At 30.3% G+C, this 16,454-nt stretch overlaps 1 protein-coding gene across 3 annotated transcripts in view; it reads left to right on the top strand.

Moving 5' to 3' along the window:
- Positions 1-8,728, top strand: part of LOC130901901 (protein grainyhead) — a 215,309-nt gene extending 206,581 nt beyond the window's left edge. For 2 of the 3 annotated variants that reach the window (XM_057813590.1, XM_057813571.1), the window contains 4 exons: positions 64-243; positions 921-1,301; positions 3,535-3,599; positions 5,328-8,728. In XM_057813590.1, the coding sequence (XP_057669573.1) occupies positions 64-243; positions 921-1,301; positions 3,535-3,599; positions 5,328-5,454 (753 nt within the window). In that variant the 3' untranslated portion in view covers positions 5,455-8,728. The remainder of the gene's footprint in view (positions 1-63; positions 244-920; positions 1,302-3,534; positions 3,600-5,327) is intronic. The other variant, XM_057813580.1, reaches the window with a different exon arrangement.
- Positions 8,729-16,454: the final 7,726 nt, after the last annotated feature.

Genomic DNA, 16,454 nt, shown 5'->3' with positions numbered 1-16,454 from the left:
AATTTACAACTCAACTAATCTGGTAGATAAAAATAAGTTCCCATTAATTGTTTAAATTTTTAGGGCGCAGAGCGAAAGACAAGAGACGAAGAAAGGCGAGCAGCCAAACGTAAAATGACAGCTACTGGAAGAAAAAAATTGGACGAGTTATACCATCCCATGTGCGAAAGATCAGAATTCTATACAATGAGTGATCTCACAAAGCCTCCTGTACTATTTTCACCAGCAGAAGATATCGACAAAGTGAGTTTTTGAATATATGATTGAAACCCTCTTTTAATATTTATATAGGCTTATGATAAACCAATGAACAAAATCAGTACCACTATTGAGGAAATTTGTATTTTTATTACCAAGCCTCTTGAAAATTTCACAAAATTATGACTGACTCCTGAGTCTTCGTTGGAAAAGTTGAATTTTTATATAGGTGCAGCTTTTCTTTCTTTGATAACTGTACTACAAACTACTCAGAAGTCTAACCTACCATTATCTGAATTTCTATCCTTTCTCTTCCTGTTAAAGGGCCCATAATAATAAAGTTGATCTGTACAAAATTGGGAGAAAAGAGATTTTCTTACTGAATAACTTTTTTTAATTCTTCTATTTATGTGATTGTTTTTCATAAATGTATCAATCAACTTTATTCTACTACTCATTAATTCTCTCAGTTTTGTATTACTTGACGTGTTTTTGCATTTTTTTCAAAAATGAACGTTTTGCTACAGGATTTTGTACAAATAATGATATAAAGATGTTTTTCGGAGACCAAGAATGTGATTTATATAGAATATTTCGTCTTTTTTGTATTTTTTTCTTTTTCGATTCTAAAATGTTAGGGGGAACTACTAGCCTATAGTAATCACGAATATTCACACGAACATTTTTAAAGCCAATTACTTAAATATATTCCATATTTCCAGCTGACTTCGATGGAACTGCAAGGTTTTTATTCACAAGAAGATGGTTCTCTCAGTGGTCCAGTAGATCATGTGAAGACATCAGGTTCTCCTTTTCTTCTACATACAGCTTCGAAACCTCCCACCACACCAACCCTCAAATTCCACAACCACTTTCCCCCGGAAACAGACAAGAAGGATAACAGTATATTAGACAGTAGTTTATCCTCGGATGGAAATGTCTTTTCTCCACCAATTAAGAGGACTAAATTGATGGGAGGTCCAGGTGGAACAGGGCCTCCACCATTGAGTGAGAGGGTGATGTTGTATGTACGTCAAGAGAATGAAGATGTATATACTCCATTACATGTTGTTCCTCCTACTACGGCTGGACTTCTAAATGCAGTAAGTTAAAGAATATTGAACTAAGGCACGAAAAACCTAGGCAGAAACAGTTTAAACAATCCTATATACTTATTCTGAACATGAATATAAGTATTTATTTATTTTAATTACGACAAGTAGACTGCTTCAGGTTTTTCAACTATTTACATAATATTATAACGCTTAGCTTTATTTGCTTCATGGGTTTTCAGCATAAAATCATTAAGTCGTCATACAGTTTTCCAAAACTAACAATTCAACCGTTTAATATCACTTAAATAATATATTCGAAGAGGTTAAAAACCATCAAAGGACCTTGAAAGGGTTCATGACACACACACACACACACACATATATAAACACTTGTTTATATATATATATATATATATATATATATATATATATATATATATATATATATATATATATATATATATATATGGATTCCAAATATTGCAAATCAATACTTTTGTAGTATCAGAAATTAAATTGCCTTCTATTTTTTATTTCTACCTTTTAAATATTTTTAAAATCAAATTGGATCAGACAAATAATTCTACAAATTATTCTACGTTTTGGTGATTAGGATAATCGAATAATCTTTCTTTGTCATATTTCATGAAGTTCTTTGGCACAATCATCACCGACTTTGTGAAAATACAGTTAAATCCTACTTCAAAATATAACGAATGTTTTGAAAATTATTTCCTCTCACATCTTCAATCAAATGCAAATAATATTCTCACGTAAGTGGAAGTAAGTTTTTATCTCGAATAAATTTCAATCCATTGTCTTCTATTGTGGCTTTTGTATATGTCTATTTTATAAAAGTTCTACTTCGGTCTCTCAGTATTTTCTTCTTCCAAATTCTCATTCTGTTTTTATCTTAATGTACTCCAACGAATTAGAATATTTATATCATCGATAATATTGCGTGACCCAATTATTTTATTTGTAAAACAAAATTTCGCTCTTTTACGAAACCTTACTATACACTCTCAACTCTGTGGCTAGATAATTTTCTATTATTCAGTCTTCGAAATATTTCATTTATACCAAGGGATTGTTTTAGGTTTCTTTTGTGGGTGGTGTGTGATGCAGTTCTAAAGAAACTAAATTTAAAAATTTTCTTGTTTGGTTGTACAAAATGGTCAAACTACATCTACGCTCAAAACTTCTAATTTTTGTTGAATGTGCAAAATAATATTCAGGAATCGATATGTTACTGATTCGCTGACCTACTTCGTTTATAATATATAAAGTACCCTATATTATTAAAACTAACTTTGTTTCTTATACAAGGGCAATTTGACTGAGGAAATTGACAAACACTTTAATCGCAGTTATTATACTGTTACTTGTTATTTTGGGGGTAATGGGTACACCATTACCCCTAGAAACAAAAATACAAATACGAAACAATGGACTTTATCCAAGAAACGTGCTCCGAAGAAAATAAAACCGCTTTTGCCCGGGAACTCATGTTTTGGAATTCCAAATATGTAATCTTCATTGTTTATTTGATGACGAACATGCCAAACATGTTATCTTGACAACGCGTCGCACATTCGTCCGGTTCTGTTGCAGAAAAATAGCCAAGCAAAGTATATAATTTATTACATCATTCACCATATTCACCTTATCTGTATCTCTCATTCTACCTACCTTTTGTTGCCAAACTTGCGTCCAGACAAATGAGAAGGTCTACCATCACGAACGGTATTTTACAGAACAGAAAGATTATTTTTTAGATGGTTTGAATAGATTGGAAACTCGCTGGGCAAATTGAATATTTTTTCACAGTTAAGTAAATTTTTTATTAAAATATCACCGTTCCGTCAAACCGCCCTCGTATGTATAGATCATTATTTCTAAATAAAAAATTTATAGTTATGTAAGTATATTCATGGGAGAATTTAGAAAAATGAGGATGTGTTTGAAAAACGCTTGACTTTTACTTACATATTTTGTGCTGGAAGCCCTAGGCCTAATGTGCATGGACCTGGACGTACTGGGCTTTTACACATCTCATTCCGTTTTTAATAACACTAAAAACTAAAATTGGCATGTTGGATTAACATCATTTTAAACACCAACGTGGGAACAGTTCACATTTGCAGCTCCACGTACTTGTCATTTTAATTTCTAGAGAAAAGCTCAGTACTTCTTCTAAATCTATGCTAAAATTAAGAAAGACAGAAATCCATAATTCCTTCTAAACAAAAAAATTAATTCTGTTTTCCTTATTTTGCAGATTGAGAATAAGTACAAAATTAGCACTTCAAGTATAAATAACTTGTATCGCAAAAACAGAAAAGGGTAAGTTAAGATTTTTTGACAAATGTTTGGAGTAGTTGTGAATAGTGAACTGGACACTAACTGGTTGAATTTTTTTTCAGTTCGCATTTTACTAACTACTTACAAGACTCAAAACTCTCAAATATATAATAAATTTAAATAAATGCATGACTAAACATTAATTCAAAAAAAATTATGCCAAAACATCATACCGAAACCCTTTCCTAGTATCTATATTAGAAATAGTTTCCAACAATTTGAGACAATGCCTACTGATATTAGGGTGGTGTCGTCTTTCGCGTGGTTTCTATTATTTCTTAAATTAAGCGCAGGCATGAACATGTCAAAAACCTGCCACACGCTGCAAAGTTAAATGGATGTTCGAATTTAATAGTGAAAGTTGAATATAACCGACCTTAGCGTAATAAACTACTACCCTGAAAATAGTAGTCTAGTGGAGTCAGATCTCTCACTATGTTTTTTCTGATCTCGTTACCTCCTTACTTTTTTGTCAAGAAACTCGCATTCTGATGTTGAATGACATGCTTGTTTACTTATCAAGAGAGTAGCATAATGGGTACAGAACATCTTCGTGACTTTTCCATCAAATAATATTTGCAATTAAATGCTTTATTAGTAATTTTATATATTTGAAAATCATTTACGTTGATTTAAATTGTGATATGTATGATACACTTGTATATTTTAAATAAAAAATACACATAGAGATTTCTAAATTAATTTTTGTACATATAATATCTTCCAAATTATTCATGTAAAACAGCTCTAAAAAAGTTTCTAATTCTAAGTTAAATTCCAAGCCAAATAGTTCACTATAATATCTGATTGAATCATAAGAAGGCGGTTTGACGGAATGATGAATTTTCAATGAGAAACTTACTTCACCATGAAAAAAACTGATAATCTCTTTTCACCTTTACAGACTAAGTAACGTTTCCAGTTTTTTCAAACCATCTAAAAAATAATATTTCCGCTAAAATATGCGTTTCCCTCTGACATGACTTCTTCTTTTGTCTAAATCGCTTTCCTCCAAGCAATTTTTTTGTTTGTGAACAGAAAGTTTTTTCTTTATTCCATTGTTACTGTTTGTTTCTGGGCCGTGATGGTGTATCCAAGTTTCATACACTATTAAGATATCGCCAAAAAAACTCACTTAGATTTTACTGTTAAAACATTCGTTTAAATTTTCAATGCAAACGAACTTTTGATCAACATTAAGCAATCGTACAAATTTTATTAACCATTTTTGGGAATAGTTTTCGAGTAAATGACATTGTCGGACTTTAGCATCATCATATTTATGTGGCCACTTTTAAAAAAAGAAACTCACTTACAAATCATTTCATGGGACGGGCCCCTTTTATGATAATAATTATGTAACTTTTCCTCGATTTCTTCTTTTTTTTTTCTTATAAAATGATTTATTTATTTAATAATTATTAAAACTTCTAATAGATTCATGTAAAATTCGAAATTCTTTTTTATCCATCTTTACTCAACAATGGAAGCAGTTTTGCTTATATGAGTTTTAAAACTAATTACCAAATAGTAATAATAATAATAATAGAAGTAATAATATAATCGCCGTAGCTGGAAGTAGTATGTTCGGACCCTAAAAAGTGACTCTTCCGTCAAACCTCGTATATATAAAACTAACCACGGGTATTGAAAACTATTTAATGTTAAATTCACTTTCACATATGTCATACAACTAAACTTCTGTTTCAGCATTATAGCCAAGATTGATGATGATATGGTTGCGTACTACTGCAATGAAGATTTCTTCTTGATAGATTTGAAAGCAGTGGACGAAGATATTTTCGACATTACTCTTGTGGAACTGATGAACCACTAACCGCCATTGATATTACGTACTCGTACTTATGAATTATCAGTTTTTGTTGTGATTTGTTTTTAACAATGTAATTTTTAAGAGCGATGTTTATCAGAACTTTATTATTTGTTTATAGTGTCTAGAATGTTGATTTTACAAGGATTTTTCAATTCAATTTATAATCAAACTAAGTTATTGTTAGTTTTTTTGTTTTTATGTTTATTAAGGACATGATTACGTTTATATTTGTAAAATATTAATGTGATCATTAACATTCAATGTAACTTTAATGTTATCAATTTTTATTTACATGGTGGCAATGTTTTTGTTTCTGAGAATTTAAATACTTTTATTAGAAATTAAGAATGTAGGGTTTACATCGATTTATATATAATTTTATATATTAACTTGATGGTGCTCCTCGAAACACCACATCACAAAATTATTTTGCAGTATTCTCTCAACATGTTTTACAAACCTAAATATAGGATGAGCCATTGTTGTAGTGCAGTAATTATATCATATATTGTAATAAATAAAATTCCAAACTAATTAGAGAATTTTAATTGCTGTGAATTCCTAAACATTTAGATGAATTGACTGTTTCAATTGTCATACAATATCTAAAGTAGACATCAAATTTGTATATACTTATGTGGGATGGAAGAACAATTATTCATATATTTCTTTTTTTTTTAATATACATTAATTGGTGCCAGTTTAATTCCGATAAAAATTATTTAGTGCCAAAGATAATGATTTGCTTATTAAAAAGTAAATGTTATTGTTTTCTATACGAGTTATGTAAAGACGTTTTATATTTCAAATGAAACTTAAGTAGTTGAAAATACTAATTTCAACTGCAATTAGTAATCGATGCATTTAAAAAGATAATTATCATAAATGACTCATCCCATATGTCATATTTTCAGTAAAAATAGAAGTTTTCTTAAGTAAAACTAATATGCTATGCTACGTTGTTAATTTATTACATTTAAAAATTGAAATACCATCGTAACAAGAAAATTAAATATATTTCAAACCAATAACCAACTTCACATTCCATACAATAATTCGAAATTTATGCAGCTGTAGAAAGCCTGATATTTACTTTGTTAATCTAAATTCAAGCTCCATTGTAGTTATTTCAATAAAGGAGAATTGCTAAAAATTAAATTTCTCTCCAAAAAACAGAGTGGATATTCCAAATGTAATGTAATCTCTAGCAATAATTTGTGCACGAGTTTTTGCACTACCTACGGTTTTACAAAAAAACGTCCCTTATATAATAATTGTACAGTTTTGATCACAAGATTATTCAATTTTTATCGAATACAAAGACAAAAGTACAAGAACTTTATTTTTAGATTTTTAATTGTTTACGATTATGTTCAAAAATTTCAATCAAATCAGTTGCAGAATGTCCAATTTAGAAGTTAAAGGAATATCTATAGGAGTGAAAACTTGTATATAATCAACTCAAACAATATTAAATCTCAATGGGAAGTTCTATACTATAATCCCTTATATAATCTGATCCTACGTTTTATTTGGAATCCTCTATGTTTTCTCTCGATTTCTAAACTCATTTTGGCAAATATTGTATACACATTGCCACCAAATGAATCTCGCATTTCGTATGATGTTGTCTAATTTGATATACTAAAATATTAACCAAGCAATTCTCGCTTTAAATTTGTATTACACCTTTCATTTCTTTTTTGAAGCATAAGATGATATCCAATACTGTTATCTTCGATATTGTTTGAATACATTATTTTTTTGATTAGTCCTTCGACATTTTGGAAAATCCAACTTACATCATTGCTGCTTTATATTTTTTTTTCTGGTCATCACTTGTGTTATTATTTTGAAAATTTAAATGAAGGTCATTAATTGCCGATATTTGATTCAATAATATTTGTAAAGCACTCAAGGTTAAATATAAGAACAATTTTTTCAAAAAACCTCAAATATATGGATTCATTACACGTACACGTACATTTTGTTCATTCTAATATGTATTTAAATCAACGTTATGGGAACTCTCTGCAATCCAAAAAAATTTGCTTTTATGTTAAATAGACCTTTTTTGAACAAGTGTCAAGTTAAAATCTTAGGAGTCATAGAAAAAATATAGTTTTGAGAAATATCACATTGGCCGACTTCAACTTTTGTGTATAATTAACGCATGATTTGTAAAACTAAGCAAGAGAATTGCAAATGGAAAATGTCGTGTTTTATGGATCACATTGATAACTTGGTCGCCATTGATCTCAAAATTGAAATTTGTAAATGATCGGAACACGTCATGTACAGAAACACTAATTCTTGTATCTAGGGATACGGAAAAGGGGATTTTTTTTGTAAATAGCTTTAGAAATGTAAATACTGACCAGCCATGACTTAGATATATACGCATCTTAAGTGTTGTGATAAGAACTACTCAAAACCTCTTATGTTGAAGAATGTAACACAAAAGCTCAGTAATTTTTCAAATTTTCATTTTATTCCAAAATGTGCAATAATTCAAAATTTAGTTTTAATACATGTAATTAACAATTTATTGCTATCAATATCGACGATATTATTAACAAATGGTAGTAAGATTCTCCATTTCAAATCCATTAAAATTAATTTACAGAAATTGTTTTTTCGAGATACCATATGCAGTTTTATTTCTATAGTTTATACAAAGGAATTGTCTGAATGCATTTTCAGTGGTTATTTTCGTTATATCGTAAATATAGAATCATATTAATTTATCGTTTAATTACTCCAAAAAAAATATCTATTATTTCCCAGAAATAATACATACTGATGTGAGTTTTGAAAATGGACTCACAAAAATGTAGAACGTACCTGACTAACGCTTTTTTATTTTCATGTTCACAAATGGTCATTTAAAGAAGTAAAATCTGAAAAACTTTTGAGATACAATTCTTCAAGATATTTTAATGAATTTTCCTTGAATTTAGAAAATTCTACATGGTACTGATCTGATTATATAAATATGTCCTTACTTTTCGAATAATTTATTATAAAAATGTGTAAAATCTTTAAACACAGTTTTATTATGATATTAGAGTAGTTATAGATTCATTAGATAGCTCTCTGTATCTTTATTTAGAAAGAGATTATAAAAATATTATAATCGACGACTTATTTGCATTGACCACCATTCTACATGAGATAAAAATGTGGTTCAATGAAAATTATATTCGCAATATTACTTAAGGTTCTTTTTTTATAAATGTATGTCTTGATTTTATAAATAAAATTATATATGTACTTATTTTTCCGTTCATTACCACAACCCTTGTATCAAGAATAAATAATTGAAATTTATCACCATCGCAAGCTGTATTGTCGCTGTTAGTTGATTTTTTTGATGCATCAGTATTAATTTTGAAGCAGATAGCTTCTTCAAATAGGAAAACTGTCTAATTTCCTACTAGACACCTAAAAAGTTGTCTTTTAGATAAATTTGGAAAATACTGTGAAGAGAATGTCGATAAACACATAAACGTGTACTATATTTACTACTATTAAATACATAACACGCAGAATCCAATGTATTACGTATCCTAAGAGATTTGCAGAGAAAAATACAAAAATTGCCTGAATCTATATTCTTGCTACGAGAAAGGGAAGACAGATGTCTGTCCTATATGGACAGCGTCACAAATTATTTCAAGGATAATGTATTATGTCTATGAATTATACTAGTAACATATTTATTAAAATTTTTATTTATTCAGTTTCTGTTGTGTTCATTACTTGATAATAGTATCCCGTTGATTTTTTACTTGGATATATCATTTTTTCAGAATAATTATTTTCTTCTATTGCAGTTTTTGCTATTTGACAAACATCTTATAAAGATTAAAGCAAGCAATGCAGTATTCTCAATTCGTCTAATTAGTGCATCCCGTGGGTCCACTTTTATTTTGTAGACTTCATTTCTCCTCCAGCCCCATAAACAAAAACCTAGTGGTAATGAGACCTCCACAACCAATCCTACGCCCTGGAAAACGTTCGTCAAAATGTTGCTTGACGAAATTTGGAATCAAATAAATAAAAAAGAGAATCTTTAGAAATAGTTCATATACATAGGAACGAGAAATTTCAATGATTTTTACTTCTATTTTATATATTTTAATGCAACTACGAATAATTTAATTGATACATATTTTTTAAAAATAACTTCTGAGAAAAATATTTTTGATATGCATGCTGTTGGTGTTCTAATTGATATAATTATGCAAGTTGTCAGTGTCAAGTTATATTTTAATAAAGACCGTAATAAGTCAAAACGTCAGTTATAAAATCAGACAGTGTAATTATGAGTGTTGGTGTAAACAATGTGTTCAATAGTACTTATGAGTATAATCAATAATCATTGGCTATTTTAAACTTTGTTTTCCCGCATGAATATACAATAGATTTCATTGGAGTAGAGGTACCGAATGGTTGTAGTAATACCTGTTTGAAGAGAGGCACCACTGAAGTCTTCACTATACTGAAATACTGGGTAGTGCGTTACTATAGTGTTCGAAGGTAAGTAATTGTTTATTCAACGAAAAATAGCAACGAACTTTTTCCAATAATCTGATATATTTATGAAAAAAATTCATCAAGTTGTGATTCTATTTTTAAATTGATTCTGTATCCCAGAAATTTATCGGCACTATCATGTATAGGCATTCTTTAGACATGAAAATTCAAAATTTAAATTACCATTGTATAGGACAATTCAAGAATGAAGAGTTTCATAATATATTTTATAGTAAATTCAATTAATTATATTATTTCAAATTATAGGAAGAAATAAATTGTATTTCTCATAGTGATATTTAAACACTGAACATATTTCGCGAGAAAAATCTTTGTCTTTTATGAAGTTTATCGATTTCTTTCATGGATGACTGAACTTTTAATCTGATCACACACACACACACACACACACACACACACACACACACACACACACACACACACGATGATTCCCCACAGTACCCGTCCTGTCGAAGTTTCTGAATACAAATCAACTAGAGACATTAATGAAAACGGTGCTGTCATCAAAAAACATCTGAAACGCGATGAAAGTTTCCAAAAATCTCTGTTTCACAGAAAGGAAGAAAGTTATAAAAGAATAAGATAAGCAGTTACCACAGTTGTTAGCAAGAAAAAGCAAGATCTAGATCCTTCGCTAAATGTCCAACGGCGATTCCACGGGGAAGTACAAGAGTTTTAGTTAGTATTGGAAATGTTTCAAGATTCTTCATTATAAGCAGAAAGAGTCCTGAGAAAACTTGAAAGTATCTTTTCATCTATTATCTTTAAGTAGGTATAGGAAGGCCATGTCGGTTCCTCTTGGTGGCACTGGCTTTGCAGCATGGTTCCTCTTGGTGGCACTGGCTTTGCAGCATGACTCTTCTTGTAGGTCGAATTCTAGGTTCTTTCTCGATGTGGTAATAGAAGCTTGTCATTATTTTTTATACTATACTCATTCCATCTCGAGTGTTTTGTGGATGAGAATATCGAAAAGAAAGTTTGTTCAAACTGCATATTCAAATTAGTATTTCGGAAACATTGAAAATATTACGAAAATCTCACGGCGACGTATCGACCCAATCAGAGTTCAAAAGCAGTCGAGACGATGGACGCGATACCACTTTGTAGGTGGTAAATTCATATATTTGATTCCAACTTCACAAATTATTTCTTTCCTCTTCAAGTTAATTATAATGATGAATAATTTTAAACATCGTTTTATCAAATGTGGTTTGCAGAGCTCCATATGCTTGACGGCGGCTTTAGAACTTATACACATAGTATTATTTCACAGAAAAAAATATATTTCTCCAAATCTACAGGTTTCATATAGAGACTTAGGAAAAATGATATTTTGCATTAATGCGCGTTTTTCCTAGACATTGTTATGATACCGATTGTGATGATATCGATTTTACAGTTTTATATATATATATATATATATATATATATATATATATATATATATATATATATATATATATATACAGTGCTTTTCAGATAAAAGTATCCACCTTTAATAACTTTTGTAATACTGGTATTTAGAAAAAATCCAAAAACACGTCAATTTATGTTGGAAGGGGCAAGCATTATGGCTTATTTAAACTTACTGGAAAAGCCACCCCCTCACCGCTAGCAGCATCCCCTTTATTTTTTTAAATTACTTTTCATATTTTTTATGTAAAATTTGGATACTCCTCTTTGAGCTGATTTCAAAAATGTATAATACTTGTAGGTTAAAGTGGTTAGTTTATGAGATAAACAATTTTTCTTTTAAGAGCACAAATTTTACTTATTATTTACTTTCACCTTATTTGCCTGTACTAAAATGGGTTGTACAACAAGTAGAGCGATCGGTGTTTCATCTTCTACAGTTTTCCGAGTTCTACATAAATTCAAGTACCACCCATACAAAGTTAAGTTGGTGCACGAGTTGAATGAAGATGATTTTGATCGTCGTCTAGAGTTTTGCAAATCAATGACGCAAATTATCAATAACAATCCACAATTGTTAAACAATATTTGCTTTTCTGATGAATGCTCATGGTCATTAAATGGCTTAGTAAGTAGGCATAATTGTAGGTATTGGGCTGAAAGTGATCCACATATTATGCGTGAATTCCATACACAACATCCCCAAAAGTTAAACGTTTGGTGTGGTATCCTAGGTGACCACATTGTCGGACCTTTCTTCATCAACGGAAATTTAAATGGTGAATCATATCTTGAGTTACTCAGGGAAGGGGTTGACCCACGTATTACAACAATAATAGAAAATGATGATAACCTTTCCGAAGATTTACTGGTATTTCAACAAGACGGAGCTCCCCCACACTATGCTATGCCTGTCCGACAATTTTTAAACGAAACATTCCCCGCTCGTTGGATAGGTAGAAGGGGGCAGATGATGGAGTGGCCACCTAGGTCACCGGATTTAACACCCCTAGACTTCTTTTTATGGGGGTATTTAAAAACAAAAGTTTATGCTACCCAACCAGAATCTCTGGATGATTTACGAGAGAGGATAGAAAATGAATGTCGACAATTAAATCCAGCCGTATTAAGCAATGTCAGAGAGGCATTTCAAAATAGATTATACCATTGTATGGAAGTGAATGATACTCATTTTGAACACTTATTGTAACTTCATAATAAATAGCACAGTTAAAAAGATTAAAGAGTTTGAACTGTTGTACAACCCATTTTAGTACAGGCAAATAAGGTGAAAGTAAATAATAAGTAAAATTTGTGCTCTTAAAAGAAAAATTGTTTATCTCATAAACTAACCACTTTAACCTACAAGTATTATACATTTTTGAAATCAGCTCAAAGAGGAGTATCCAAATTTTACATAAAAAATATGAAAAGTAATTTAAAAAAATAAAGGGGATGCTGCTAGGGGTGAGGGGGTGGCTTTTCCAGTAAGTTTAAATAAGCCATAATGCTTGCCCCTTCCAACATAAATTGACGTGTTTTTGGATTTTTTCTAAATACCAGTATTACAAAAGTTATTAAAGGTGGATACTTTTATCTGAAAAGCACTGTATATGCTCTTTAACAGTCTAATATCACTGGCAATAAATATTTTAAAGTGAAATTAAATAGAGTTTATCAATAACAGTTGATAAAATAAATATGATTCTTTATAATCATATCACATTAATAACGTGGTATGGCAATGGCATGGCTGGAATTCAAAACAAAAAACATTTACAGATAAACAAACTAATCGAAATATATAGAGTCTATGCTTTTGGTCTTTAATCCATTTCCATAAACGGTATAGTAAACTATTATCATTTTTCTTCAATTTCTTATTTCTTAGACCTTTCATATATGTATGTTTCTAAATCGTCTTGATTTTAGTTCTCTTCAGTTATAAAATTAGATTTTTTAATAATTTTTGTATAATAAACTTTTATCTGTCTTTCAAAAATTATAGTAAAAACTAATTTCATAACAGGAGAGACCTAAAATTAAGAAACATAAACTATTATTATTATGACCGTTAGTGGAATTGGAAACTGCTACATGAAGCAGGGGATAATTTATTTCTTTGATAAAACATTCTACATAAATGGGAGAATTTTGGGAGGAAATAAGATCTTAGAATTTTCAAGGACAATAATAATATTCAAACAGTAAACGTAAAATTATTATTACCAGAGTTATATAAGTTATTGATTGAACATTTCACAAATACAGAAATATTCAAACATAATAAAAATTATAACAGTGAAAAATTAGTATACAATTCACCTCGTTATACTTGAATGACGCACACGTATACTCAGTGACATTAGAAATAATAATTCACCCTTCGATATTAAGAAGACACTGTTTTAGTATTTAACCATCAATACAAACGGGGGTAACTCCATTTTATTGTATTAACGACTCCAGAGTCTGAGAATATGGTGCAAATTCGACAGCCTTCTCCTATTTATTTTCTCCACATAAGTGACATAAGTAGCAGTGGCAAAGCATTAATGCAAACTTCTTGGATAGATTCCATAGTTCAATGTACAATAAAGGGTACTTGTGGATATGGAGATGGTTCGTAGGACATAATCAACATTTCGATTAGTTGTTATACATCCTTGAAAAACGATGTCATTGGCTACCAAAAGAAAACCATTATTTTAACAATACTATGCACATACTTTTCAGCAGCAAACTCTATATCACGCTGCTCTCCACAGGAAAGTTTTACCTTAAACGATCTTCATGCGCCCCTTAATAGAATCGCCAATCGTTTCCGACTACAATATAATGCCATTCTCCCTCCCAGAGTTGCCGTTCTTCGCACCAGCTCAAACAGTAACAAAAGTGTCAGCAATCACAGAAAGCACTAATTGGGGACGGCAGGAAAAGAGACCATATTAAAGGATCTATCTTCGTCTCCGTACCATTTGTACGAGTAGTAGCAAAAGGGTCTTGCAGAGCTAGTTACCTGCAGCTCCTATCTCGACACTCAGTGGTATGCCTCGGTCAACCAGCAGTTTTCTTCGCACTTCTCTACCTTTTTCTGCTTACATATGATACACATGCATGATCATCATTAACCGATACTCGCAGTAACTAACAATAACTCTACTAATCAGCTTTCACAACCATTTTTTATCAGAAAAAAATTTTACTAATTAATTTGTCTTTGTGAATATATTGAAGAAGAAATGTTTATGTGGAAATCATAGCCTGTCATAAATATGGTATGATGTTGGGAAAAAATCATGGTCGATAGTTTATGGGCTTGGCACTTCTAATGTCGCGTAGTATATTAAGAAGACTTTTTTTAAATGAGTATGGTCTACAAAAACAAAGAATCTTGAGATTAGCTCTATTCCAATACTGACTGTTTCAATTGGTTATACAGTACAATGGGATTGAAACGGTATGAAACAAAGAAGTCAACGCTAAATATGTGAATGAAAGTTTTCATTTTCATATACCAGAGCCAAATCTATTTCAAAATATTCAGAATCCTATATTAATATTTCAAAGATAATTGAAATATTAAATTTACGTTTAGTGAAATTTCGAATTTTTTAGATTCTAGATCCATTCTGGAATTCTTCCTCAAATAGCTAGTTTCTACAACATATAAAATATTTTAACTAACACGTCACTTATTGCAGACAAGACAAGCAGTACATATGGAGAACAACGCGCGTAACATGTTGAACGTAGCAAAGTACTCATCACTACTTGTATTTGTAATATTATTGTTCCGCATCTTCAATGTGCTAACGCTTTCATTGATAACGTATGCAGCTGAAAAAGTACGCAAACTCTATCTCGATATCTTATCTAATGAAGCTGAAGTGAAAATTACCAAACTGGGTAAGAATAATATTTTCTGTTCATATAATATAATATTCGGGTAAACATATATATTGAATTAACTTCGAATATCCGTAGATAGCTCAGTCTTGTATTTCAAAAAAACTATTCAGGAGAATAAGAGTAAAGCTACATAAAATTCAACCTATAAATATATATAAATTTCTTTAATTTCTTAGACCTTTTGATATTGTTTATGTTTCTAGATGTTCTTGATTTTAGGTCTCTTCTGTTTCAAAATAAGTTTTGGCAACATATTGTACTTTCTACCTTTCTACCTCTATTTTTCCCTTTTGGTAATTTCCACGCTTTTTTCTCAACACCCTCTTTCCAAAAAAATCCTAAATATTGTAGTTTTTTATTTGTCTACGTTCGTTATTGTTGGCTTATTATATCTCGAGTATATTTCATTAGTTGTACGTCTTTTTCATCGTTCATTCCTTTTTTTCTCCATGGGAGGAAAATCGGTATTTTCCGTTCCCAACTATCTAGCGCCAGGTAAATGTTGTGTACAGTTGTAATATGATTAGTATGATATGATATTTGTATTTGAAATAAAACCCTTTCAAATACAAACCCTCACTTACTGACTTATATTAAGAATTTACTACAACTGTCATTGAGAGTTTTTTGGAACTGTACAGAATGCCCCCTTTATAAAGTTATATTGCTTTATTACTAATTTTTAATTGCAGCTATTGGTAATTTAGTGAGTTTAAATCAACAAAAAATTATAAATTACCATGCTTAGAGCTTGATATTGAGCATACCACAAATATATTTTTGTTGAAAATTCATGACATATCTTAGAGTTCTGGCATTAGTTCTTTTTATTGTTGCTGTTTCCTCTGTATAATAATATTTTTAAGAAGAGTTAGTATATTCAAAATTTTACTTCAAAGTTATTGATATTTATTTATTAATTCTAGATAATATCACAAGTTGGGACAAATGGGAGCTATAGGAAGATATATTTAGTAAAATATAAAATAGGTGTATACGGCAAGATTTAATACAAACGTACGAGAAGAAATTTGTTCCTTCCATTGATATGCTGCAATATAGATACATTACTGGTCTTCATATTGGAAGAAGCCGCCCGTCGTTGTTTTAACCATCAT

Source organism: Diorhabda carinulata, chromosome 1 (genome assembly GCF_026250575.1).
Source record: "Diorhabda carinulata isolate Delta chromosome 1, icDioCari1.1, whole genome shotgun sequence".
NCBI lineage: Eukaryota > Metazoa > Arthropoda > Insecta > Coleoptera > Chrysomelidae > Diorhabda > Diorhabda carinulata.
Note: the sequence above shows the minus strand (reverse complement) of the source record. Positions and strands in the feature narration are given on the sequence as shown.